Here is a 27,923-nt window from a genome sequence, read left to right on the forward strand (position 1 = left end):
TTTTGTTTGTTTATTTTGTTTTTTGTTTTATCTCTAGCATTTCTTTCTTAGGATTCCCATCTCTCTGTTTACATTGTCCATTTGTTCTTGCATGTTGTCTCCTTTATCCAGATAAATTAGAGTCTTTAGCATATTAATCCTAATTATTTTGAATTTTCAATCTGATAATTCCAACATCCCTGTCATATCCAAGTCTGGCTTTGATGCTTGCTCTGTGTTTTCACACTGTTTTCTGCTCTTCAGTATGCCTTGTAAGGTTTTCTGGATTGTTGAACATGATGTACTGGTAAAAGAAGCTGCCGAGCACTGGTGCCCGGTAAAGTTTGTTATTGGCACTATCTCCCAGGAAGGTTGTTGCTTGTGAGTTTCTATTCCCTTGGCTTGTGTATTTGCCTGCCCCTCTCTCTAATTTTAGGGATAACGATTTGCCCAGTGACCTCAGTTCTCTTGCAGATCTAGGAAAAGTTGATGGTTTTTCAGTTTGTTCAGTTTTTACTTGTTAGGATCTACTATATACATAAAATATATGCATATTATATATATAATATATAATATATATTTCACCCTTTGAATATTTATTTATTTAAGATCTGCTCCATAATTTTTAATGGATAACTGGTGTGTAGGACATAACTACACTTTTACATAAGTAATTGTGTAGTACTGGGAATTTTTAAAATAATTTTATTTATTTATTTAACAAAGAGGCACAGCCAGAGAGGGAACACAAACGGGGAAAGGGAGAGGGAGAAGCCGGCTTCCTGCTGAGCAGGGAGCCCCATGCGGGGCTCCATACCAGGACCCTGGGATCATGACCTGAGGGGAAGGCAGACGCTTAACGACTGAGCCACCCGGGAGACCCTAGTATTGGGAATTTTGATTGTTCAAATAAGGCTACGGTAAATATATCTGATCATCCTTTAACAGGTTCTTCTGGGGGAGTAGAGGGTGGGGGTTGTTGCTGGTTCCGAGCCTCCACAAGCAGGGGGCGCTGTAGGACCCACGGCAGCCCCAGAAGAACCAGACGCCGCTCTCTCTCGGAGGACACTCTACCCCTCCAGTCGTTGCCCCCACCCAGGCCTCGGGTTTGGGAAAGCGTTTCTAGGAGACGGCACCCGCCGGCTGCGCCTGCGCGGTTGACGCTGCCAGGGGGCGGGCTGACGGGCAGCGGCGCTGGCCGGCTGGTAGTTCCTGCTGGGCCTGGGTCGTTGGGTCCGCCCGGCTCTCTCGCTCCATGGTACGCTTGTGAGTCGCGTTGCCGGCGGACGTCTGCTCGGGATGGAGCACATCCGTACGACCAAGGTAGTCCGACGCGGAGAACTGTTAGCCACTAGCCGTGGTCTGACCTGGCATAGGTGGGAGGCGACGGTGGCTGATCTGGCCCGACCGGGGCTGAAGACCGGCCCCGCGGGACCGTACCCGGGCCTAGTCTGGGAGGGCAGGGGCAGTTTGGGCCAGGGTAGGTGCGGAGGCCTCCTGTACCTATGCGAGTGGGAGTCCCGTTTTCAGTCCTTGGTGTTGGGGTGTGGACGATTTGGGCTCGTGGGGGTTGAGTCCCATGAAATTGGTCGCGCTACACTTCTTGGGCGAAATTGGGGCTGCTTTAGCTTCAGCTCCTCTCAGGCATTCGCTGCCCCAAAGACCGGGAAACGGGTGGGTCCCCAGATCAGCATTGCGATATTGTGTAAGCTTTTCCTTGTTCACGTTGAATTGTCCCGTGTCCCAGATTCTTGATGCAAGTTTTGAAGGCGCTGAGATCAGCACTCTGCTCCACCTCACTTTGTTGTCTCGGTCAGCTGTCTCCGTCTCTGTGCTTCAAAACTTCATTGTCTTTAGTGTCAATAGTCAGTTAAACAGAGGAGTTACGGAGAAGGAAAACATGTTATCCCATGTTTTTAAGTGTCTGATGGAACTTTTTCAGTTGATCTTATTAATCCCATGCTTAATTTTTCCGTGTGAAAGGCATTTATTTTTAGGAACGAACAAGTATTATAATTCCATTACAAATATTGAAACGGAAGAAAATGGCATCAACATATTAACAAGTTACGTTACCAAGAATTAGGTTCAGCTTCAGCCTTGGGAGGAAGAAAGCATAAATCAGGACAAGAAGAACTGAATAATGTAATTTTAAGATCGCCTGGAGCCTAACAAAATCAGGGAGAGGACCCATTGTGAATCCTGACTCCTGGTGTTTTGCTAAAGCCATCACTCAATTGCCGCGCATCCTAAACTTACAGTTCATTTAGAAAAAATAGAGACATACGTTATCTTCATTTGTCCGATGAGAATTTGAGGTCTATGTCATTAAAATGCTTCACGAACCTTTTTAAGGTGTCATGGATTTTTGTTAGAGCTTGTTTATAACATACTATAATAATTCTGTAATACTATACTATAATAATTGAGGATGCTAAAAACTAACCCCTTTTTAAAAAAAATTTTTTTTTCCTTGTCTATGGCCATACCACCCTGAACGCGTCGGATCTGGTCTGATCTCGGAATCTAAGCAGGGGAGGGCCTGGTTGGTCCTTGGATGGGAGAGAAGAATCTCTCTCTCTCTTTTTTTTTTTACTTAGGAGAAGAATGGTAAAATAGCTATAATTCAAGTTGCTGGCTCTTAAAGTTTGAAAATAGAAGGGTGGTTTAGTAAATAACCAAACTAGTAGAAAATACAGAGATGGAAAAGAGGACTAGATCATGCATCAGATCAGGTTCTTGTCCTGGTTCCAGGGTTCCAAATGTGTATTATATAGTAGTTTTTCACAATGGGCCTATCCTGACAGTTTAGTGAGGTCCTTTTATGACTTTAAGGAGCAGAAGATTCATGAATAATTTTCTATTAAAATTACTTTTCAGGTTGTGCTCTTTCATTACTTTGAGTTACTCTTCTAGCATAAGATCACCAGTAATCTGGAATAATCGTAAGTGGCTGTAGGTGCGCTGCATTTAAACTAATACTAACTAGGTCCCAGTTATGTGCCAGGCACAGGGCAGACACTGGCTATAGAGCAGTGAGCACGATAGACATGACTCTCACTGTACATTATGATAATTGCTGTGTGAATTATAATATTTTCACAAATTATGACTTATTATTAGAAGATTGTTATGAACGTACCCTATTGCATTATTATACTACTTTCCATACTACTTTCCATAACCTTCACTTGGACTTTACTGCAAAAATGATTGTATTTCAAAACTAAAAATGAATTACTTTAAGTTTACTTAGCCATTTTGAACTATGCAGTTTCGTCACTATGATCAAGAATTGACCGTAGAGTAGTCCCATGTAATTATTTATTTGTTCTATGTTAAGGCAGCTGTATTTGAAAAGTAATAATTACCATTTCTTCAGCAACTCTATGTCAGTGTAGCCAACTATGCAATATTACTTTATAGTATTTATAATTTCACAAGTAATGCTAATTTATACACAATTGTCCTAATTTCTTAAGTAACCCTGCGAGTTGGGTACATTATCAGCATTTGCAGATGAGAAGGAAATAGGCTTGGAGAGTCGAAGTAATCTGCCCAGTTACCTCATGAGGGGGTAGAGTTAAGATTTAAAACTAGGGTTTGTCATCATTTTCTTTTCATTATTTCTCTAGTTTTAAAATAACTGTTAAAATGTATTAATACTCAGAAGTGAATCCTAATGATAATTCTAAGAGCTTTTTTCCCTCTAAACCCTTTTCTTGACATTTTTGTATTGTTTATGGTTTTTTTAAAAATTATTACTACTTACGAACCAGAGATTTATCAGATAAATATTTTAGCTGAGTACTGACTAAATGGCTTTATAATGATAAAGTTCAGGAACAGATATAATACCATCCTGTTTTGGTCACATTTAGTTTACTTACTGTATAGCATCACTAAAGATGTCCAGTCTGAATTTGTATTTCTGAAAGACTGTTTCCAAGCTCTGCTTATCATTTTGAGTTCTAATTTCGCCATAATGAGGTAGTCTTGCCAAAAAACAATGGGAAATATGCAGAGACAGTTCTTCTTTATGCTGTCTTTCTCCTTTCCCTGCCAGGCTCCAGGGCTTTGGCTGACATCATCTTTTGATGTCCAGTGAAGTGCTGTTTGTGAATGGAACTTTACAGAACGGTACGGAAGAATCTTTTCCTAAACTGTATATGGAAGACTGCTCTCTAGAGTTTGTTGAGGAATGGAATCTCCCATGAAAATCTGACCCCATTAGGGCTCAAGTTGAATTATTCCAAAAGTAACGCCTAGTTTGTTCTTAGCTTGCTACCCGTTTTTGTCATTAGAATGTGCAATCATAGGTGTTATGTACACAAATATGTGGAAGCAGTTACAAAGAGGAAAAGAGATGCAAACTAATAATGACTAAGAATAAGAGCCAGTAGATTGTGGGGAGCAGCACCTGAATGCTTTTCCTCACATGAAGTGCTATTTTGACTCACTAATATTACCACATTATATAGGTGAGAAAACTAAAATTTGCAGCAATTAAATAACTTGTCCTTACTCAAACAGCTCCTTCTAACAAGGACGAGGTGCTGCTGGGAACTTGAATATGGGTCTTTGTGATACCAGTCCTGTTCTCTTAACGGTAACACTCCTCTGCCTCACAGAGTAATGGTCTAATCAAGAGATTTGAGGGGTGCCTGGGTGGCTCAGTTAAGTGTCTGCCTTCAGTTCAGGTCATGATCCCAGGATCCTGGGGTGAAGCCCCAGATGGAGCTACCTGCTTAGTGGGGAGTCTGCTTCTCCTTCTCCCTGCCCCCACTTGTGCACCTGCACATGCTCCCTCTCCTTCTCTCAAGTAAATAAATAAAATCTTTTAAAAGTAATTAAATAAATAGATTTGAATAGTAAGATAGGTCAGTGTGAGTAGGTCTGGAAAAATAGTAGGGAATGGAGGAGAGGAACTTAGGTGATAGGATTTTGTCTAGTAGATAGCCTATTTTAAGGGTATAGGGTTAGGGAAAACGTGTGGTCCAAAAGAATACATTTGGGAGTTGTCATTGTTTAGGCAATCATTGATGTTTTCTTTTATGGATGAGTTTATGCAAGGAGTACTTGTAGAGGCTTGAAGGTTAAAACCCTAGGAATACTTCCAAAGGGGCAAGCAGAAGAGGATTCAGAGAAAAAGTATTAGGGATATAATGGGAAGAGGTGAATCACAAGAAGGGAAGTCTTCCCTATTCTGATTTCCTTCTTTGCTGCCCCTTCTTCTGCTTTCTCCTTTTCTTAGGGCCTGGTACTGTTCTGTGTATGGGGAAATGGTGGTTTGCAGACAAAAGTCCCTGCCATTCCAAAACTTATTTTCTAGCTGGGGGAGACATAACAGTAAACAAAGTTAATAAGCCAAATATATAATATGGTAGATGGTAGTGAATGCTATAGAGAGTGCCAGGGTGAGGTTGGGGGAGGATAGTTGTAAACAGGGTAGTTAGGGAAGTCCTTACAGAGGTAGTGACATGAGTACAGACAAAGTGATGAGGGAGCAAGTCATCTTCCCAGGGGCAGGGAGTGGGGAGGAGAGGCTGGGAGAACCCTATGTTGGACATGCCTGGTTAGTAAAAACTAGCAAGAAGACTGGTGTGGCTAGATCAGAGTGAGTGAAGGAGAGAGCACAGTAGGAAATGAGAGTTGGGGACAGGGGTAAGCCTTGAAGGCTAATGTGAAATCTTTGCTTTTACCGAGTGAGACAGGAAGCCATTCATGGAAAGTCACCTGTGTCCAGTGTTGCAGAAAAACAAAATAAGATAGGACTGAAAAGTGCCCTTGGGTTTATGATCTGTTTTGTTTGGTGATTTATGCACCCAGACGCTGTTGCAGGAACTTGGGATACATGAGCAAAGAAAGATGAAAATCTCTGCCCTTTTGAGGGTTACCTTCCACTTCACAAAGGCAACTTGATGCTCTTTCTTTTTGAAAGAGTGTGGAATAATGATACTAAGAGTCCCAAATGGGTGCCTGGCTATAGGGGTAGCTTACAAGTCAGAGAAGCCATGACAGTGTCTTTTGCTTCAGTAGCCCTTGTTTTATGTAGTTGTAAAGTACAACTGTTGGCTACAGAACGTTGATTGAAGATGGCCATTGGTCCTTTTTTGTCCCAGAGGCCACTTGATGTCCGAATATTCTGGATATGATACTGAGTATGTGTGGTCTGTATGTGTTTTTTCATTTCCAGCTTTGTATAATCAGCTGAAATTTGAACTTCCTGTTTAGAGTACCTTTTAGTGCAGGCCCAAAGTTGGCAACAGTTCAACTCAATGGTCCTCAAAGAAATGTGTTGGCATTCCCCATCCTTACCATAATGACTACACCCTCCAGTTCTCTTCTCCCTACTCTATTTCTTCTTTGTTTATTCTTTCTCTTCCCAAAACCTTGTTTTTCTTCCCCATTCTCTTTTTCCCCATAATCATACCTATAATTAAAGGGTCCTAACACTATTTCCATAGCATCTCAGTGCTGGTGACCAGAAAGAGATTGCTTCCTAAATACCTGACTTAAAACATTTCCGGGAAAGCATTGGGAAAAATCTGTGGCGACATCTGTAAAGTACTTTCAGTTCCTTGGTGAAAAAGGGAAATACGAGGCAGCAGTTGGTGCTTAGAAGTTGGCTACGTCTCTGGTTTGAAATTTCTATGCTGATAATTTTAGCAAAGGAAAAGCTCTGCTTTCTTTTGTTTTTTATAGTTACCTTATTATTTGCAGCTAAGAACAGAATAATCAATCAGTAAGTTTTCTCAGAACCTAAAGTTTCTCCAGAGCCTAAAGTATTAAATAAATGTTTTGGAATAATGTTCAGATTAATTTTATTATCAGTCATATCCATATAGCAATTGCCATATTGAAGCATTCATGTAATGAATTTTCTATTATATGTTCTTGATTTGAATATAATTTTCCATTTACTAAGGTAATAAATAATCCTCAATTTATTAAAGTCCTTTATAGTCTCTTTTCTCTCAGATTTTCATTTCTTTCTTTTTTTTTTTTTTAAAGATTTTATTTATTTATTTGACAGACAGAGATCGCAAGTAGGCAGAGAGGCAGGCAGAGAGAGAGAGAGGAGGAAGCAGGCTCCCCGCGGAGCAGAGAGCCCGATGCGGGACTCGATCCCAGGACTCTGGGATCATGACCTGAGCCGAAGGCAGAGGCTTTAACCCACTGAGCCACCCAGGCGGCCCAGATTTTCATTTCTTTTTATACCTTATCTTAGTAAATGGCAACCAGTCTGACAAGCTTAACATCTTCAAGAAGCCTCTATTTCTCCTTCCTTCTCACATTGGTTTCATTATCTCAAGATGGGCTTTTTCTTTATCCTGTCTATTGTAGCTTAATCATATCCTGTCTATTGTAGCTTATCATATCTCTCCCTGGCAGCCCTAGATAACATCATTAGCCTTTTACCTGGTTACCCACCTCCAGTCTCTTCTGTATTCTGCATTTTCTCCACATTGCCACTGGAAAGATCTTTAAAACCATAAAACCCTATTTGGTCATGGGCTACTGTGCTTAAAATACTCTATCCTTTTATCTACAACATAGATGCTCTACCTTAACAGGTGTTTCTTTTTCATCAAATGTTATTGCCTATCCCCTTTTATGTTCTCTGTCTTCTACTGAGAATTCTGTATTTTCTGTGTTATAGTTAAGAAAATTTTGTTCGGCTTTACTTTCAATATTATATTATGAAAACTTTTTTTTCCAGCTGTATGACACATTAGAATATTGAATTTGCTTTTAAAGTCTATGTGCCTCCTCCTTCCTTTCTCCATTTGAATTTGAACATTAGTTTAAAACAGAACTTACCTCATCAGCTTACTAACTTGCTAACAGTAGTCATTTTTGCAAATGTCTGAGCACTTTATTACTTACTGTTTGTCAAGCAAACTTGGAGTAAAGTACCTACATATATTATCCAACCTTACTTACTACAACCCTCAGGAAGAGATTGTTGTCCTTATTTTATACATAAAGAAAATGAGATCCAGACAGTTTGGCCTTTAGTTGATAGCCAGTAAATTTCTGTGGAGTGAATCAATAAACTCTCTTTCCTGAAAATGTATATTTATGTGGATGTTCTTCAAAGATGTGGGGGGGGGGGTATGCATACAACCATAATGCAGTTGTGTACTTTAAGGGACCATAGTTTTAAGAAGCTCTTCTAAAAAGTGGGAGGACTACACAAGCTGGGGCCTTAAATATTGGGAAAAGAGCAGAGAAGGAACCTAACCTAATGAGAGTTAAGAGCAAGAGGGATTAATTTGGAGTTAAAGTTAGAAGGAATATCAGTTGCGTAAAAATGACCTTGTGAGCTTCTTAAAAATAGAGATCTTTGGGGGCACCTGGGTGGCTCAGTTAGTTAAACATCTGATCCCAGGGTACTGGAATCGATCCCCATGTGGGGCTCCCTGCTCAGAGGGGAGTCTGCTTCTGCCTTTCTCTCTGCCGCTCCCCCTTTTGTGTGCGTGCCTTCTCTCTCCCAAATAAATAAATAATAAATAACCTTTAGGAAAAATGCAAATTTTTGGTCTCCATCTCCTGAGATAACTGAGTGAAGTTGAGTGGGGCTTAGGATTTGTATTTATGCAGAGTTTCAGATATGATTCAGATGAACGGCTAGGCTTTGGGACTTGAATGTAGGTAACCAGAATTAAAGATCAATAAATGGAATTTCAGATAATTTTGGATGTAGAAATTAGGGGGAATCAAGAAATAGGCGTGGAGTGTTAGGAAGAGTATTTTTAACCTGAATTTCTAATCTTGATAAGCCCGAAAGAACTATGTAGTGTTATGCAGCTCTAGAGGAAGAGTGACTTTGTCATAATTGGGTGGTGGGATGGGAATAGCAGACTGAGAGTCCACACATGTATTTAAAAACCAAAAAAGCTGAACTATAACTGTACACTCTTAGTAATTTTTCTACTTATTTCAAGTTTGTTCATTTATTTGTAAATTACTGAATATTTACTATTCACCTTCTATGTAGGGAAAAGGTGGCAGAGAGAAATGAGGGACAGTAAATGTTACAAAGAAGAACTTTATATAATAAATCTCTTGGGTGATTTCAGCAAGAGACCACTGGTAAGCTGGGGGCACCTTCTGTTTTCCCCCTGTGGGAAATGTTTCTTTCACTCTAGTTCAAAAAACATTTATTGTGTCAGATGCTGTATCAGTCATTAGGTAGTCAGACATAAATAAGAGACAGTTCTGTCCTGGGGTGTGTTACAGCTTTAGTAGAAGAGATGGACACGTGCACAGATGCTTTACAGTGTAAGAGCTACTCTAACAGTAGTGGAAGGTGCAGATTTTAAAAATATTTAGGCTATAAAATTTGATAGGAATTGGTGGTTAATTGAATATTGGTGGTGAAGAGGAAGTCATAGGAAGATTCCCAGATTTCTAATGTGGGTGACTGGATGAGGATGGAGTTATATTAACTCTAATCAGAAATACAAGATTAGAAACCTACTTGTGAGGGGTGAGGGAAAATTAGTTTCATTTTCTGTGTGCTTAACATGAATCTTAAGACATCCAAGTAGAGCAATATAGTGTAGTATGGTGGGACAGTGTTCTACCTCAGGAATCAGACCTATGACATAGGGTTATTACTATACTACTCCACTTACTACTGTCACTAGCTGTGTGGTGTTGGGACATTTAACTAACTTCTCTAAGTCTCAGTTTCCATATAGAGATAAATAGTACTTACTACACAGGAATTGTGAAAATTAAAAGAAATAATGTATGTTAAGCACTTATAGTACTGGTCATGTGATAAGACCTCAATACTATGTCAGGAATTATTATCGTTATGTGTATCGCCCGCAGTGTGAACTCAGGAGAGCTCAGAGTTGGGCATTTAGTTAGGAGAGTCATTAACGTATAGGTTAAAATAATGACAGTGGATAAGATGCCTATAGAGAATGGAGCCCCTGAAGAAGAATAGTAATGAATAGGGGATGGACAGAAGAGGGTTAAAATCCAAATGAAAGTGGTGTGGTTGTTTTGCATGTAGACAATTGTGTGTAGAGAATTTGTGTGTTGCCAAGAAGTTATTTATGGCTTATGATTGAAGCCTAACAAGAAATGTTTATGATCTTTTGAAAATCCACAGATTAAAAAACTTCATATGGACTTCAAAAAAAGCAAACTTTCTGATGGAGGCACAATACTCCATAGTGTATATGGACCACATCTTCCTTATCCATTCGTCCGTTGAAGGGCATCTTGGTTCTTTCCACAGTTTGGCAACCGTGGCCATTGCTGCTATAAACATTGGGGTACAGATGGCCCTTCTTTTCACTACTTCTGTATCTTTGGGGTAAATACCCAGTAGTGCAATTGCAGGGTCATAGGGAAGCTCTATTTTTAATTTCTTAAGGAATCTCCACACTGTTCTCCAAAGGTGCACCAACTTGCATTCCCACCAACAGTGTAAGACGGTTCCCCCTTCTCCACATCCTCTCCAACACACGTTGATGCCTCCATCAGAAAGGATGAATACCCAACTTTTGTAGCAACATGGACGGGACAGGAAGAGATTATGCTGAGTGAAATAAGTCAAGCAGAGAGAGTCAAGTATCATATGGTTTCACTTATTTGTGGGGCATAACAAATAACATGGAGGACATAGGGAGATGGAGAGGAGAAGGGAGTTGAGGGAAATTGGAAGAGGAGGTGAACCATGAGAGACTATGGACTCTGAAAAACAATCTGAGGGTTTTGAAGGGGCGGGGGGGGGGTGGGAGGTTGGGGGAGCCAGGTGGTGGGTGTTAAGGAGGGCACGTATTGCATGGAGCACTGGGTGTGTTGCAAAAACAATGAATTCTGTTACGCTGAAAAGAAATTTAAAAAAAAAAAAGCAAACTTACTGTTCAGTTAAATAAGTGGTAAACATCAACCACCACTCCCTTTAAACTACTTGCCAATATCCTTTTTTATATCACTTTTGAGTAGTTTGTGAAGTGCTACAAAATGATGTTGGCACAAATTGTTTGAGTAGTGTTGTTACTTTATAGTAACCTTTATTTCCATATATATTCAATAATTCTCTCTTCTTTAGAACCATTAACACTTTGCTTTAATTGCTTCAGAGATAAGGCAGGTGAGATTTATATTAGGTATTGCTGTTGGTTAGTTTCAAGTCTAGTGCAATTGAAGGGGAGTCAACAGTAGTTGATCCCATTGTTTTCTTTTTTTTTAAGATTTTATTTATGTGTTTGACAGAGATCACAAGTAGGCAGAGGGGCAGGGGTGGGGTAGGAAGCAGGCTCCCTGCTGAACAGAGAGCTCGATGCAGGGCTGGATTCCAGGACCCTGAGATCATAACCCAAGCCGAGGGCAGAGGCTTAACCCACTGAGCTACCCAGGTGCCCCAATTCCATTGTTTTAAAAGAGTTTAAATTTAAGGTTTTTTTTCAAAGTGAGTTGTGTAATGAAGTTAGATTTTTAATTAAGGAAGAAATGGTCCTAGACAATGAAGTAAATGCTGATCTCCAAGAGAAATTTTCATACTGGTTTATAAAAAGGAGGTTTTCCTATTAGCTTAAAGGACAATGTGTATAATGATTTGACAGTTTTAAAATATTTTTTTAAAGATTTTATTTATTTATTTGAGAGAGATCACAAGTAGGCAGAGAGGCAGGCAGAGAGACAGGAGGGAAACAGGCTCTCCTCTGAGCAGAGAGCCCGATGCGGGGCTTGATCCCAGGACCTGGAGACCATGACCTGAGCCAAAGGCAGAGGCCCAATCCACTGAGCCACCCAGGCACCCTGATCTGACAATTTTTATGTGTTAGATCAACTGTCAGACCTGAGCTACATAAATTAGGTCATATCTCTCTAAGTTTCCAGAAGAAAGTATTAAAACTCAAATTCATTTTCACCCCATATAAATAAAATTTTGTATCAAAAATAGGCATTTTAATTTTTTTAAAAGATTTTATATATTTATTTGACAGAGAGCTCACAAGCAGGCAAAGAGGCAGGCAGAGAAGGGGAAGCAGGCTCCCCGCCAAGCAGAGGGCCCGATGCGGGCTCGATCCCAGGACCCTGAGATCGTGACCTGAGCCAAAGGCAGAGGCTTAACCCACTAAGCCACCCAGGCACCCCTAGGCATTTTAATTTTACATTTAAATTTTAACTTACTGGGCGCCTGGGTGGCTCAGTGGGTTAAAGCCTGTGCCTTCGGCTCAGGTCATGATCCCAGGATCCTGGGATCGAGGCCCGCATTGGGCTCTCTGCTCGGGAGGGAGCCTGTTTCCTCCTCTCTCTCTGCCTGCCTCTCTGCCTACTTGTGATCTCTGTCTGTCAAATAAATAAATAAAATCTTAAAAAAAAAAACAAATTTTAACTTACTTGAACAGCTTGTTATTTTAAATTTAAAAAAAAGCTCTGGAATTAAATTTCTTTGGGAGAGTTAATTAGCTTTTTACATGGTAGTTATTATTTTGGAAGTCATAATTTCATAATGAGGGACATTTTACTTCTATTTTAGTAAGAAAAAATATATGTGGGGGGAAGTACAGAATTAATGATATAATTGTTAGTAATCTGGTTTTGAAGACATACAAGTTAAAGAACTATCTACAATCTGCTGTTATAGCTGTGAATTAAAAATTTTATGTTGGTTGTTTTACTTTTTTTTCCCTCCTGAAGAGAATGGACAGCAATAAATAATTGTGTTTTCCAAACAGTAGTCCCTTACACAGTCCTGGCCAACTCTAACCCCACTCTCCAGTGGCAGCCGTGTGTGTGTGTGTGTGTGTGTGTGTGTGTGTACTATTAAAGAAGAAGTACTATGTACCTCACCGTCTCAGCTGCTAGAAGACATAGAGCCAGCACACGATATAATCTGTAATGGAATTCGGAGCCAGGAGGAACTAACTACAAAGCTGAGACATTAAGTAAGTCAGTTAATTTTCTGAGAAGGATTCCAGTTAGGAGACAGGACATCATCAAACCCTGAAGAACGCTTAGCACTTGACTAAGCAGAAGAGACAGTCTTAAGAAGGGAGAATGAGTATAAGTATGAGTAAAAGCACAGAGCTGACCACGAAACACTGTCTTGGGTGGAGTGGTGAGGAGAATATAGAAATTAAGTTGGACTTTGCAACCATTTAAGTGTTTCTTGATTTAATTTTTCTGATAGTTTACCTCCATGATGCTGGATATATTACTTGATTTGCTAATTTAAATATATGGACTCTTGCATCTGTCAGAAGGCTAAAATTAATAACACAGGAAACAACAGGTGTTGGTGAGGTTGTGGAGAAAGGGAAACCCCCTTGCACTGCTGGTAGGAATGTAAACTGGTGCAGCCACTCTGCAGAACAGTATGGAGGTTCCTCAAGAAGTTAAAAATAGAACTGTCCTATCATCCAGCAATTGCACTACTAACGATTTACCCAGAAGATATAAAAATACAGATCCAAAGGGTCATATGCACCTCAGTGTTTATAGCAGCATTATTAACAATAGCCAAACTATGGAGAGAGCCCAAATGTCCATCAACTGATGAGTAGATAAAGAAAATGTATATATATACAATGGAATATTACTCAGCTGTCAAAAATTATGAAATCTTGCCAATTGCAATGATGTGGATGGAGCTAGAGGATATTATGCTAAGTAAAATAATGTCAGAGAAACATAAATACCTTATGATCTGACTCATATGTGGAATTTAAGAAAGAAAACAGATGAACATATGGGAAGGAGGAAAGGAAACATAGAAGAGAGGGAAATAAACCATAGAGACTCTTAATGGTAGAGAATAAGTTCAGGGTTGATACTGGGAGATGGTGGGGGATGGGCTAGATAGGTGGTGGATATGTAAGAGGGCACTTGTGATGAGCACTGGGTATTGTATGTAAGTGATCAATCACTGAACTCTACTCCAGAAACCAGTATTCACTGTATGTTAAATAATATTTAAATTAAAAAATGTATGGGCTCTTGGATACAAAAACTGTTGTTTATCATGTGCCTCCTTCCTGTTCTGCTTAGTATTTGTGGTTTTTGTTTTTTTTTTTTTTTTTTACAGAGTTCCTTTATGGGTTGTATTTCTAACTCTAAATTGTACCTATTATTTGTGGTTTACATGTTCCCCAAGATATGTGAAATTTGATGTTCAACATTAAATAAACTCATGTTTTTTAATAGAAAGGGGAAAAAATTTGAAAATGGTGCATTTAAATCATGAGATAACAAAGAATTTGTATCATTTTTGAAATGACAAATAACTTTTTTTTCTTTTCTTTTTCCTTTTTTTAGGTTGAACAAGTGAAATTACTTGACCGATTCAGTACCAGCAACAAGTCGCTAACAGGAACACTCTATCTTACGGCCACACATCTATTATTTATAGACTCTCATCAGAAAGAAACCTGGGTAAGGGCATCTGCTGTACTGCCTACCATACTTAGAGTAATGGACTTAGCCTATTGCTGTATTTCATTTTGTTTGTTTTTGGTTTTTTTTTTTGAAGATTTTTATTTATTTATTTGACAGACAGAGATCACAAGTAGGCAGAGAGGCAGGTGGAGAGAGAGGAGGAAGCAGGCTCCCCATGGAGCAGAGAGCCTTGATGCAGGTCTTGATCCCAGGACCCTGGGATCATGACCTGAGCCGAAGGCAGAGGCTTTAACCCACTGAGCCACCCAGGCACCCCCTGTATTTCATTTTGATCAGTACAAAAAATTTAATGAAAAAATTTTTCATAGTCACATGATCACATCTACTCTCCCTCCTAATAAAACAAGGATACCATGTAGAATATGGAGCTCTTGTCTACGGCCATACCACCCTGAACGTACCCGATCTCGTCTCATGTCGGAAGCTAAGCAGGATCAGGCCTGGTTAGTACTTGGATGGGAGAATATGGAGCTCTTTTATACGATATAGCAAGACTCTTTATCTGCATTAATAATTATAAAATACCTGCTTATTCCTTTCAATTTTTAAAAATGTAAGTAATAGATGTACATGTTTAATATTTAATAGTTTAAATGGCATGGTCCATTTAAAAGATTTTTTTTAAAAGATTTTATTTATTTATTTGAGAGAGAGAATGAAAGTGCACCTGATCCATGGTATCTTTATACTAAATTGCAATTACAGTGTTTTTTAATCGATTGTAGATCAAACAATATAGTAATGGATATTTTATGTATATTTCTTCCTGTATTTGCCTGGGAGTAAAATTACTGGTGCTTAGATAAGTATGTATTTTCCTTCACTATATGTGGCCCCGCTCCAAAGTAGTTGTCTCAAAATATTCTCAGTAGAGTGTGATATATTGTCCACCATCGTCAGCAACATTGATATTGTTAGCTTTAAAATTTTTGCTTCTCTCGTGGATGTGCAATTGTGATTTTTAAATTGCTGATTACAAGGAAGTTGTCCTTTCAGATATTGTGGCCTTTAGATTTCCTTTTCTTTTTCTCTTGGGCAATAAAAGCCAATAAAGCTTTTATTGGCTTTATATGAGTCTGGTTTTTAATGTTTTGTCTGGTATGTGTTTTGTAGATAATTTCTCCCAGTGTGTGGCTTGTCTTGTATGTATACATGTCTTTGAATTAAAGTTTAAAATTTTAGTGTATTAGATTTTTCATTTCTTCTTTTATGGTTTATGCTGTTTTCTGACTAGGGATTCTGTCATAAAGAGTCTCCTGTATTTTTTTTCTAAAAGTTTACATTTTGTATTTCAAGTATAAATTGTTAATAATATGGAAAATATTTCCTTCAGTGATATAACTTAGGGATTCATTTTTATTTTTATTCTTTTTATTATTTGGATACTGGTGCCATTTATCGACAGTTTCAGTGCATTAATGTGTAGTATCAACTCTGTTATAAATAAAGTGAGGGTTTGCTTTTGAACTCTGTTCTGTTCTTTTGATATATTGATTCAACTGTATAGGAGCATACTGCTTTATTGACTCTAGCTTTTTTAATAAAATCTCTCTTTTATTGTACTCTCTTGATTTCCCCAGGAAGGCCATCCAGTTTATATGTGATTGCATTAAATAAGTCAAGATACTTACCTGAGATGTTGATCTCAGAGATGTTGTATTCCCTCAAGGCATTGGAGCTCTTCCCTGTCCAGTGCTGGCCCAGGAACTGTCAAGGGTTTCACCAAGCCGGGCCTTGTCAGATCATTCATTCTCATTCACTCTGTCTACCCTTCATTTGTCCATCTGCCTCAGTATCTTCTCAGTGTGTTTTCCATCTCCTAGAGATAGACAGGGAAGTTCCCCAAGGACCTCTTCTTGCAGATGTTGGGAACATAGTTTGGGGGCGGCGAAAAAAGTCTCTATTATTCTTTCTGATTATTGTCTTTAAAATGCCTTTTTATCAGTATATTCCCATATGTCTCTCCTGAATAAAATCTGTTTAGTACATTTGGTCCATAAAAATGAACATTTTAGATCTAGAAGGAGGCTTACTAACTTTATCTTTTTTCTTATTTTACAGATTATTATTTTTTCAAGATCACATAACTAGTTAGTGACAGAGCCAGGTCTCTCCAACATTTTCTTACTGCAAATAATATTGGGTTTGAATTAGAAGCATAATAGTGATGTAGTAGCTTATTGTCTCTTATTCTCTATTTTGATGTTGCTATTATTCAGATCATTTTGAATAACTTGGCACAGGCCTGCTAATATAAATGTTAGTGCTAAATCTTAGCCACAGGTTGGGTTATTTGTAGCAAGTACTAAATATCTGTGTTATATATACTTTTTATGTCTGTAGAACAAGTTCTTATTAATCTTTTTTAAGCTTTTCTTGATTATTTTATGCACTTAATCTTGCATGAGAACTTTAGAAAATACAAATAATTAATATTAATATCAGCATTTAATATTATAATCATATAATATATATGTGGTATAAATAATCATCTATCTCTTACCCTGCCACAGAAAAAGGAAAAAGCAGTCTGGGATTTTTTTACTGTACTTGTATTAAAGTTTTAGATTAATTTGGGATGCATTGATTTCTTGCCATGATTGAGTTTTATCATTCAGGAACCTGCTATGACTCTAAGATCTTTGACTTTCTAGAAGAACTTGTTATAAATATTTTAAATTCATAGGAATGGGATTGAGAAAAAGAAAACTTTTTATTTTTAGTAGCAAGCAGTATTAGAACTGGTATGAATGATAATCATTTAAATTTTAATCATATTTAAAAGTATTGAGTTTATAGTAGGACTTTCTATTCATTCAGTAAACATTGTGATGGAGGTATAAGCAAAGACACTTGTAGTGCTCATTTGGTCAAATTTTAAGTTTGGATTTATAAGGTATAACATTTGAAACTTTTTTTTGAATACGGTGATTGTAATGCTCCAGATACCGTGTTAAGTGCTGGAGATAGAATGATGCTCAGCTTAGTCGTAGTATTGCTCTTTATGAAGTTCCCAGCATCTGGCTAGAAAAATAGACATTCACTATACAAAGAATTACTCATGTTCTAAGTGCTGTGAAGGAAAAGTATAGGCATAAGAAAATGGAAGGGATCTAACTTACTTGGGAAAGGCAATGGGGGTCGTCAGGCTGTTCTTCTTGATGATGAGGTTTAAACAAAGGTCAGAAATAATACTAGAAGTTCCTAGACAAAGAAGTAGATCTATAATTTCCCAGTTAGTAGGAGCAACTCAGTGTATGTAAAGAAGGTTGGTGCATTTGAGGAGCCAAAGAGAGGACTCTGTCACTCCAACTTGATGTGGAGAAGGACTTGAAATGAGTCTAGAGCCAGAGTCTAGTAAATGACATGACTAGATTGCCCTTTATTTATTTTTTTTTAAATCGCTTTTTAACGGTCACTCACCTGCCCTGTAGAAAATGGGTTAGAGGGGGTCAAGAGTAGATATGGAGAGAGCTTTTAGGAGGCTACTTACAGTGGGAGCATTACAGCTAGGGGAGTGACAGTGGACATGGAGAGAAGTAGAGAGGTTACAGAGGTATGTGGGAGATGCAGTTCTCAGGGTTTGATGATGTACTAGTATGTGGAGTGATGGACAAAGTGTCAGAGAGCATAGTTCTGGCTTAGACATTCAGTCACAAGTTTTGAGTACTTTGTTTGAAGAGGGCATTTCTAACATGCATGTGCTCTGGAAGAGAATACGGTATTTAGCGCTTTTTTATGATGATGATCACGTTTTTTTCATGTTGTAGATATTGCACCACCATATTGCCTTAGTAGAGAAGCTAGCTTTGACTACTTCTGGATGCCCACTTGTGATTCAGTGCAAGAACTTCAGGATTGTGCATTTCATTGTTCCCAGAGAAAGAGATTGCCATGATATTTACAATTCTTTGCTACAACTATCAAAACAAGGTACTGTTTTTAGAGACCAAAGCTTACTTAATTTTGAGATGGATTATCTAAGATATGTAATATGCCGTTGTTACTTTATAATTGAATTTACCCTTAAGTTCTTGTGTACTCTATTCCAAAAAATTTGGCTTGGAAATAATTATATGCTTCTGCTCTAAATTTTAAGAATGATTTCCAAAGAAGGGATAAGAGTAAAGAAAAAAGTTAAGCATTTAGAGTTCAGATTTTTTTTTTAAGATTTTATTTATTTATTTGACAGAAATCACAAGTGGGTAGAGAGGCAGGCAGAGAGAGAGAGGGGTGGAAGCAGGCTCCCTGCTGAGCAGAGAGCCTGATATGGGGCTCAATCCCAGGACCCTGGGATCATGACCTGAGCCGAAGGCAGAGGCTTTAACCCACTGAGCCACCAGGTGCCCCTAGAATACAGATTTTAAAAACTATTGATTTATATTAATGTTTTTAAAGTTTGTTGGTGCCAACAGTGCAGCTCTCCCCACCTCTCCCCCCCCAAGTGGGTATCCACAACCACGGGGAATAACTTGGGAATTGATTGTTAAATGAAAAGTTAAGGAAGGTCAAGCTCCTCTGGTAGCACTGGGACCAATGAATTTAATTGATCAGAGGGGAGCATAAGGGAGATGACCAGAGGGAAAAGAGAGGGTGAATCCTACTTCAGGAGGTAGGTATAGGAGGAATGAGAAGAGTGTAGGCCAGAAAAAGGAATCCTGTCACTATGCCTTTGGGATCTGGAGGCTTCCTTCCCCCAACATGACTTGAATTAATGTAGATCTCTCCAGGAGACAAAGCACACTGGTTACTGAATATTACTTTGTTGTTGAACACCTGGACTGCAGTGGTCTAGGAGAGAAGGGTGTGTCTAGGAGCAGGGGTACGCACACCCTTCTCTCCTAACACATAAAGCCTATAGCATTTACCCGTTGTCCCAAGTTTAGCCAGATCTTATAGTAAAGATGGTTCTGTCACTTTAGGGGCTTAATATTATTCAGGAGTAAGTGCTCTCTGGAGCTTTGTGCAACCATTGCCACTGTCTTATAGGAATGTATATGCAAGTTCATGTTCCATAGGCCACCTCTAGTTTTTTATCTCAGCATTTAGTATTTCCATTTTATATCTCATTTGGGAAGTGTGGTGGGTGAGAAGTACCTGGGTCTGTGTCATTAAAATTTTACTTTTAGGAAAAAGAAATATTACATTAGAGTAATATAAAATTATGGTTTATTAGCTTTTGCTGATTATATAAATTGAATCTCAGATTAATGTGTATGCCTTTAGATATGATCCTTTGAATTAAAGGACAGAGAAAATAAATTGAGTCCAGATATGTTCAGGTATTAGTTATCTCTTTGAAAATTGTAAAGAAAAAAATTTTTAAAAAAATTACTGTTATTTATAGAGTTTTAAGTCCTAGAAGTTGCATCATAATATGTATGTATTTTGTATACGATAGCAAAATACGAAGATCTCTATGCATTCTCTTACAATCCCAAACAAAATGATTTGGAACGACTACAAGGTTGGGAGCTCATTGATCTTGCTGAGGAATATAAGAGGATGGGAGTGCCAAATTCAAACTGGCAGCTGTCTGATGCCAACCGAGAATACAAGGTATCTCAGCAACATTTTTGTTTGTTTTTATTTAAATTCCAGTTAGTTAACATACAGTGTGGTACTAGTTCAGGTGTATAGTATAGTGATTCAACACTTACATACAACACCCAGTGCTCGTTACAAGTGCATTCCTTAATCCCCATCACCTATTTCCCCCATCCCCACACCCACCTCCCTTCTGGTAACCAGTTTGTTGTTTATGGTTAAGAGTCTGTTTCTTGGTTTGCCACACACTCTCATTTTCCCCCTTTACTCATTTGTTTCGTTTCTTAAATTCCACATAATGAGTGAAATCATATGGTATTTGTTTTTCTCTGACTGACTTATTTCAACTTAGCAACCTTTGGAGAAATGCAGAATATGTTAGTACTGAGATGGAGAGTGTAATAGTAGTGTAGTAAGTTGTCTATATATTGCTATGTACTGTTCTTGCATTTAATAAGTCTTAAAGTTTTTTGAAGGTGATTTTTAACCTCATAGTTTTTGAATTGTGTGTAGAATGGATATGTTTTATTTGATTTTTACAGATTTGTGAAACTTATCCCAGAGAACTTTATGTTCCCCGAATAGCAAGCAAACCAATAATTGTTGGTAGTTCCAAATTCCGGAGCAAGGGAAGATTCCCAGTTCTTTCCTACTATCATCAAAATAAAGAGGTAAGAAAAGAAGATTTTTTTTCTTTTTTTATTTTACAAATGTGGCATAACCCCTCTTCAGGTTTAAGTGTCCAAATGAACACTCATTTTTACATAGGAAGGTCATTATTATAATGTTGCTGATAGAGAAGTGTCAGCTTTTCTCTTGATTACATTTTTGAAATTTTAAAATTACCCTGATGTATAGAAACTTTCATACTTTTCATCTTTCTTTCCTCCTCCACCCTCCTTCAGCCTTTCCTTTCTTTTAGTAGGGACTTGAAAATAATGAGATGAGTGAACAGATAGGCTCTTCTTTCCTGTGGTTCTCTTGATCCTGCTTATATTTGGGAAGAGAAGATAGCTTTGACAAACCAACTATTGAGAAAAAGAAGAGAGCCAAGGGTATTTCAGGCTCACAATTTTTATAGAAAGCACTTCTAATCAGAAGGATTTTGCAGTACGAGGAGGTGGAGGAGACATCTTTATACTGAGATGCTGTGATAGGGATTGCTCATTACAGCAAAATTTTCCTTTGTAGCTTGTAACAGTAGGTCACAGGGTACAGTGTGTTAGATGCTTTATATGCATGAAGTCCCATGATAATTTTATAAGGTAGGCTCTGCTAATTTCCTGTAACTTTCAACCTGTAAAGAGAGGGTAAATCACTTTTCCTATATCAACAGCTAGCCACCTGTGGAGTTTAGTTCTGACTCCCACTGCTTGTGACCTGATTTTTTTCTCAGGAAGCTTTTCGAATCTTTTCTCCCCAGTGTTCTGAAATTTCACAGTGAAGTCCTTGGCGTGTTTTTTTAAAATTCTATCTAGAAACTCACTTTTGGGAAATTACTTCTCTATTTCTGTGGTAACTTTCTCTCTTCTGTTACTTTTCTTTGTACTTGTGTGTGTGTGTGTGTGTGTGTGTGTGTGTTAGTTGACAAGTGGGCTTTTGTAAACCTCCGTTTTTCTTAATTTTCTCTATTTTCCATCTTTTTCTAGTTTTTAGAAGATTTCCTTGACTTTGTTTCCAGTCCACCTCTTTATTTTTGCTATTCTATTTTTTAAAATCTAAGCACTCCTTCCTATTTTCTGAACTTTTTAGACACTTTTCTGTTCTTGGCTATGATGGCTGGGTTCTCTGAGGATGTTAAGGATATTTTAAAAAGAATTCTTTTGCTCCCCACATTAGTTATCTGTTGCTCAGAGTTCCTTTTTTCTGTTTATTTTTTTTGTTTGTTTTTTGTGTCTTTGAAATATCTGATTCTTGGCTGGGCTCTTGTACTTTAAAAGTGAAGTACCACAAGCTTTTTAGAAGTTTGTGTGCAGGAGTGATCTCTATCTTTGGATTCTTTCTGTTGTTAATTTTCATCCCAATATGTGTGTTAGTTCTGTCTAGGATTCAAGTGTGGGAAGGTGGATGGGAGGATTTCACATTTTGTTTTGTAGGCTTTACTTCATCCTCTTGTTTTTTTTTTTGGTGGGGGCTGGTATTGAGCTTCGCTCCCACCTACATCTGTGCATATTGTCCAGAGTCTTCAGGTTAATCCTTTTCATAGAATAAACTTTGTGTTCAGGGCAAGCGAAGATCTGGGAGCCTTAACTAGTCGCTATATGGATATTCAACCAATTCTATTTTCAGTTATACTCCAAATCAGGCTTTTAGAGGTACCAAATCCTAAGCCTTTCTGGGATTTAGCTGCTCAAAATGCTTATTGTTGACCCCCAACAACTTGACAACTTTCTCTGTTCTGGTAAATTGATCATTACTAACTTCTCAATCTGCTTCATGTCCTGAAATTTTGTTAACATCTCTATTTTTCTCTCCTTTTCCATTCTCTTTGACCTTTTAATTTTATACATTTTAGATATCCCAATTAGAACTTTAGTTGGGTTTTAGAAGGGAGCCAGAGGTAAAAAGTAAAATTTTAAACAGAAATTCCTAATCTGTTCTTCATAACAAAGTCATAGGGAATGATGACTGGTTCTGGCCTCTGTTTGACACACCCATGTTTGTATACCTTGTTTATTGGAAAGCTAGGCTGAAAACAGATATTCAGTGCCTAACTTAACAAATCAGAAAGTACGTCTGAAAAGAATTTTATATTTTATATTTCATTTTCTTCTATTTTATTTAATTCACGTGGTTTTATTTTGTGTGTGAATTTAGAATGTATGAATTTATGCATACTTTTTTTTCCCTTAATGATACTATGGTTGGAATGATGGGCTATGGTTAAGTTGGAGTTGGTATGGATGAGATTGGAGAAAAAGTATATGGGTCTAAATCTGCTAATCTCTTTTTAAGACTTGGAACAAGAGTAAATATCTAATCCACCATTCACTACTTCTAACAGATATTTTTGTCCTCTTAGATTTATATTTTAACACAAACTTGAATTGAAGTTCATTTTTCTCATTTTATATAAAGATTGCTGATTCCTAAATAGAGCTCTGAAGACTTTTGGAATATAAAAGCTCAAATGTTACTATTTTAAAAAATCCTATTCTACCTTTATTGATTAATCCCTTACTTGAACTTGAGTTGAAAGTGTTTTGTAATCTAGAGCATAGCATGCAAGTATCTTAGTAGGATACATGATAGAGAATTGATGAAGTGTTGCTTCTTAGGACTTAAGATTTTTTTCATCAAACTACATAAGGAGGCATTTCACTTTTTCAGAAGAGAATATTGGGAAAACTTATGTAACATCAAGATGTTCACATAGTGTTTAATTAAAATAGGATTTCAAAGTTAATGTCTTCGAATTGTCCTGCCAACTTTTAAACAGATTACCCGTTTGATTTAACTTTTGTTTTTCTTTTAAGCATTTTTTAAAGACATGTTTTAGACATCTTTGGATAATCTGTTGTTTTCTGTCCTTTAATATTAGGCTGCCATTTGTCGATGTAGTCAACCACTATCAGGATTCAGTGCCAGGTGCCTGGAGGATGAACATTTGCTTCAAGCCATTAGTAAAGCCAATCCAGTCAATCGCTATATGTATGTCATGGATACCAGGCCCAAAGTATGTGTCTTGAATCTAGTACAGTCTGTTAGTTTAATTATCTTTGTTACTTTAATTAATGAGAGTTGATCAGTTTGCCCATATTTAACCTGTCTGAATTCCAGTTTTAAATTAACTGAGGCTAATGACACTGAGGAAGGCAGTCTTTAAAAGGATACCAACTTAGGAGACCTGTTTCCCAGATGGTGATATCTTATGTCTTCTGATTTATGTATAAATTTAGAAAAACAGATTTTTATGTTGGGAACTCTTGATCATGTGGAAGTCTTACATTATTGTGAAGAAATATTAAATAATGTGTTGTGAAAAATTAGAAAATCTTACTAATTTTTTCCGTAGAATTTTTAATTGTCAGAACACTTCATGTTAAAATAATGGGCATTAACTTGAAATATTCAAGAAAATAAGGAAAATAGTGAGTTAGAAAACATTGAACTAGAGAATTTTAAATAGTGAACAGGAAATAGTTGTTCTGTTAGGCATCTGTAATGTTAGGTTCAATTTTTGTCATTGAGACAAATGTCAGAATCCCTTTTTCTTTTTATAAACATAGTTAAGCAACTAATTCATATAGGATCCTGAAACTAAAGTAATTAAAATCTTCAATGGTAACAGCTAACATTACTTTTAATTTTTATTATAGCATCGAATGCAGAGCTGGTGGGCTACACAAAAGGACATTGGCAGAATTATAGTGAGGATTTCTTCAAAAATCTGGAATGATGAGAAAATAAGAGAAAGCGATGAGAAAAAGCGAGTGAGCGATATAGAGCACAATTCTAGGCAGCTTTGTTGAAAGGAATGGTAGCTGTTTTAGAAGTTATTCTCATCATTATTCGTTTTCACAAAAGATAATGGAGGAAACAAGATGAGATTAACTTGAGTAAATTAAGAAGTATTAAAAACTAGAAATGATAATTTGATAATTTTTTATCTTGTTAATAAGAAAAGACTTTCTCAGAAGTCACGAATGTTGGTGATATCTCTTGTAAGACAAATTTTATTTTTCTTCCTTTTTTAATCTGGTGGTTTCAATGGTCAGAATTACTTTTAGGTGATAATAGATATAAAAGCTGGTTATAATACAAGTTTCTGAATGTGAAGCCTGAGGATGATCTGTTTCCTAGGACCTAGTACCTCTTATCTGTATAATTGCCTTCTACACAGAAAACAGGCCTTTCTTAGATTGCTTTGTTTGTACTGTTTAAACTTCAACTTAACTAGTAATAATGCGGAAGCATTTTAATATCTAACTCTCACCTTAGTCATCATAGATGCTGAATAACCAGTGAGTCAGTAGGTAGAGTTGAACTTCCTTGTTACCAACCTGGGCCCCCATCTACTGAATGAAAAGCTGCTTTGTCTTCCAATTTAGATTTTGTTTGATCCAAGTTCATAAGAATATTTTTTAAACTTAATAATGTGCAATATGAAATCCAAGTTTGAAAAAATTAAACATACCAAATCTTAATGAGCCTCCGATAGCATTTGATCTAGTGACCAAAAACAAAGACCATGGGCCTACTGGCGGTCTGTTTTCTCCTTAGAGACCAATTTTAGCCCAGTTCTCGGAGGTGTATCAAGCTAGTGGGTTATATGCCATGGTCTATACTGTGTGGGCCTCCAGTAATTTTTAATATGGAGGATCTCAGATAATCTGGCGTGTATTTCAGATCTGATTTTTCAGGGTCCCTGTGGCTCTCTGAATGATCATGTGTTCCCCAGGCTTGCTCTGAAATGAATCTAATAGGTTCATTCTGTAACAGGAAACTTCCCAGCTTGGCTCATCTCTGAATCATTTAGGATTCAGATGAGAGATACTTCTTTCTTTTTTAAATTTTGAAATATTACAAACTTATGGAAGACTGAGTAAAAACATAAGTGAATTAGTTTCATAAATTATTTGTGGGGGAACTTCTTGTCTGACCTTTCCATTATATAGCAATCATGTTGTTACTTTATATAAAGTGTCCTTTTTTACTCTTAATAACATATATGACACTTTTGCTTATTTAAAAAATGGTAGCATATTCAGTTCAGAGTTCTTTGAACTCTGCTAAAATGTGGTTTATTTAGTATTTTCATGATTTTTGGTAAACTAGGTTAAATGATAAAAGCAATTTGTCTCTAAATTTCTAAAACTTTATATTTTAGCTGAATGCAATGGCCAACAGAGCAGCTGGAAAAGGTTATGAAAATGAAGACAACTATTCTAACATTAGATTTCAGTTTGTTGGAATTGAAAATATTCATGTCATGCGGTCCAGCCTTCAAAAATTATTGGAAGGTATGATTATTTTTTGCCTTTGAGGCAACTTTGTCTAATAGAAATAAAATGTTAGCACATTATAAAATTTAAAATGATGTAATTTAAAATTTCCCCATATGCACATTCAAAAAAGTAAAAAAAAAAAGGAAATTAATAATATATTTTACATAATGTATTAAAACATGTTAACATATAATCAGTAAAAAAAATCAGTAATGACACGTTAATTTTTTTCTTTTAAGTCTTAAAAAATTGATGAGTATGTATTTTACACTGTTAAACCACATCTCAGTTTAGACTACCCATGTGTCAGTTTGGGGGAGTGGCTACTGTAATGGACAGGACAGTTCTAATGGTTCTGAAAAAAAAATGGTTATTATTAGATAAATATTCTTACTTAGTGTGTACAGTGAAGATTAGTTGAAAATAATGCTCCGTTTAAGTATTAAGGTATCTTTCCAGTCATGGTGTGGAGTTTTAACAATTAAAATATCAGATTTTTAAATACTTTGTACTCCAAATTTTTTTTAAAGAGAGATTGGAGCTTTTTTTTTCTTTTAAAGATTTTATTTATTTATTTACTTGTCAGAAGAGAGAGAGAGGGGGGCGCTTGGGTGGCTCAGTGGGTTAAAGCCTCTGCCTTCGGCTCAGGTCATGGTCTCAGGGTCTGGGATCGAGCCCCACATTGGGCTCTCTGTTCAACGGGGAGCCTGCTTCCTCCTCTCTCTTTGTCTGCCTGTCTGCCTACTTGTGATCTCTGTCTGTCAAATAAATAAATAAAATCTTAAAAAAAAAAGAAGAAGAAGAGAGAGAGCACACAAGGGGCAGAGTGGCAGGCAGAGGCAGAGAGAGAAGCAGGCTCTCTGCTGAGCAAGGAGCCTGATACGGGACTCGATCCCAGGATCTCAGGATCATGACCTGAGCCAAAGGCAGAGGCTTAGCTGTCTGAGCCACCCAGGTGTCCCGAGAGATTGGAGCTTTTTTTAAGCACAAGGAATGACAAAAAAAAAATGTACCTGAAAAATCTAATAGTGAGGTCCTAATAGCATCTTTTCATTTATTCAGTCTCTTTTTTTATTTTGTCCTCTTCCTCCCAATTTACTCACTTAAAGAGAACTTGAATAGGAGAAGTGGAGACTCTAGCCACATTCTAATGAAATGTTTTTTTCCCCTTCATAGTCAATGGTATCAAAGGGCTTTCTGTCAGTGATTTCTACTCTGGTTTGGAGAGCTCAGGATGGCTTCGCCATATCAAAGCTGTTATGGACGCTGCAATCTTCTTAGCCAAAGTAACTCTTCTTTGTTCATATTTTGTTTGGGGATTTATAATGGTTAGGAAGGAATGAATTTATTCTCTTGGCTGCTGGTGCTGGTACCCTTTCCAGTCAGAGAACTTTTATGTTTTACCTCTTTAATGAGGCTTACTTTAATTTGAGTTTTAAAAGACCACATAGCACTTCATGTAAGAACTTAAAAAGAAATCACCAGACACTTGGAAACAACAATTTTGGTTTTGTTTTTTGTTTGTTTTGTGTTTTGTCTTGTTTTTTGGAAATTATGCTGTGACAGCATTATCATTGCAGTCCTTGCTCTTCTGTGTAATGCATTACTTGCTAGTGTAGTTTTTGAGTAAGTAGAATTTAACTGATGTACCAGAAATGTATTCTGCTGTAATCTAAGTATGTGATCTTTCTTTTCAGGCAATAATGGTTGAAAATGCAAGTGTGTTGGTACATTGTTCTGATGGTTGGGATAGGACTTCCCAGGTTTGTTCCCTTGGCTCTCTTTTACTGGATTCCTACTACAGAACAATCAAAGGATTCATGGTAAGGAGTGATGTGGCTAGACCAATGATTCTCAAATAGGAGTGATTTTTGTCCTCCCAGGAGACATTTGGCAATGTTAGGAGACAGTTTTGGTGGTTAGAAAGAGAAGGGTGCAACTGGCACTTAGCTGGTAGGGGCCGGGATGCTGCTAATGTTCTGTACTACAGAGGTTAGCCCCCGCAACAAAGACCTA

At 37.4% G+C, this 27,923-nt stretch overlaps 1 protein-coding gene across 3 annotated transcripts in view; it reads left to right on the top strand.

The window, feature by feature from the left end:
* The first annotated feature begins 1,148 nt into the window (after positions 1-1,148).
* MTMR6 (myotubularin related protein 6) overlaps positions 1,149-27,923 on the top strand; it is a 36,708-nt gene continuing 9,933 nt past the window's right edge. The window contains exons 1-10 of one of the 3 annotated variants that reach the window (XM_080798919.1): positions 1,149-1,302; positions 14,272-14,388; positions 18,183-18,345; positions 19,814-19,971; positions 20,502-20,630; positions 23,501-23,635; positions 24,279-24,392; positions 25,790-25,922; positions 27,084-27,193; positions 27,605-27,730. In XM_080798919.1, coding sequence (XP_080655045.1) covers positions 1,279-1,302; positions 14,272-14,388; positions 18,183-18,345; positions 19,814-19,971; positions 20,502-20,630; positions 23,501-23,635; positions 24,279-24,392; positions 25,790-25,922; positions 27,084-27,193; positions 27,605-27,730 — 1,209 coding nt within the window. In that variant the 5' untranslated portion in view covers positions 1,149-1,278. Of the gene's footprint in view, positions 1,303-4,045; positions 4,120-14,271; positions 14,389-18,182; positions 18,346-19,813; positions 19,972-20,501; positions 20,631-23,500; positions 23,636-24,278; positions 24,393-25,789; positions 25,923-27,083; positions 27,194-27,604; positions 27,731-27,923 lie in introns of all 3 variants that reach the window. The other 2 variants (XM_080798918.1, XM_080798917.1) reach the window with 2 other exon arrangements.

Source organism: Martes martes (assembly GCF_963455335.1).
Source record: "Martes martes genome assembly, chromosome: 3".
Lineage (NCBI taxonomy): Eukaryota > Metazoa > Chordata > Mammalia > Carnivora > Mustelidae > Martes > Martes martes.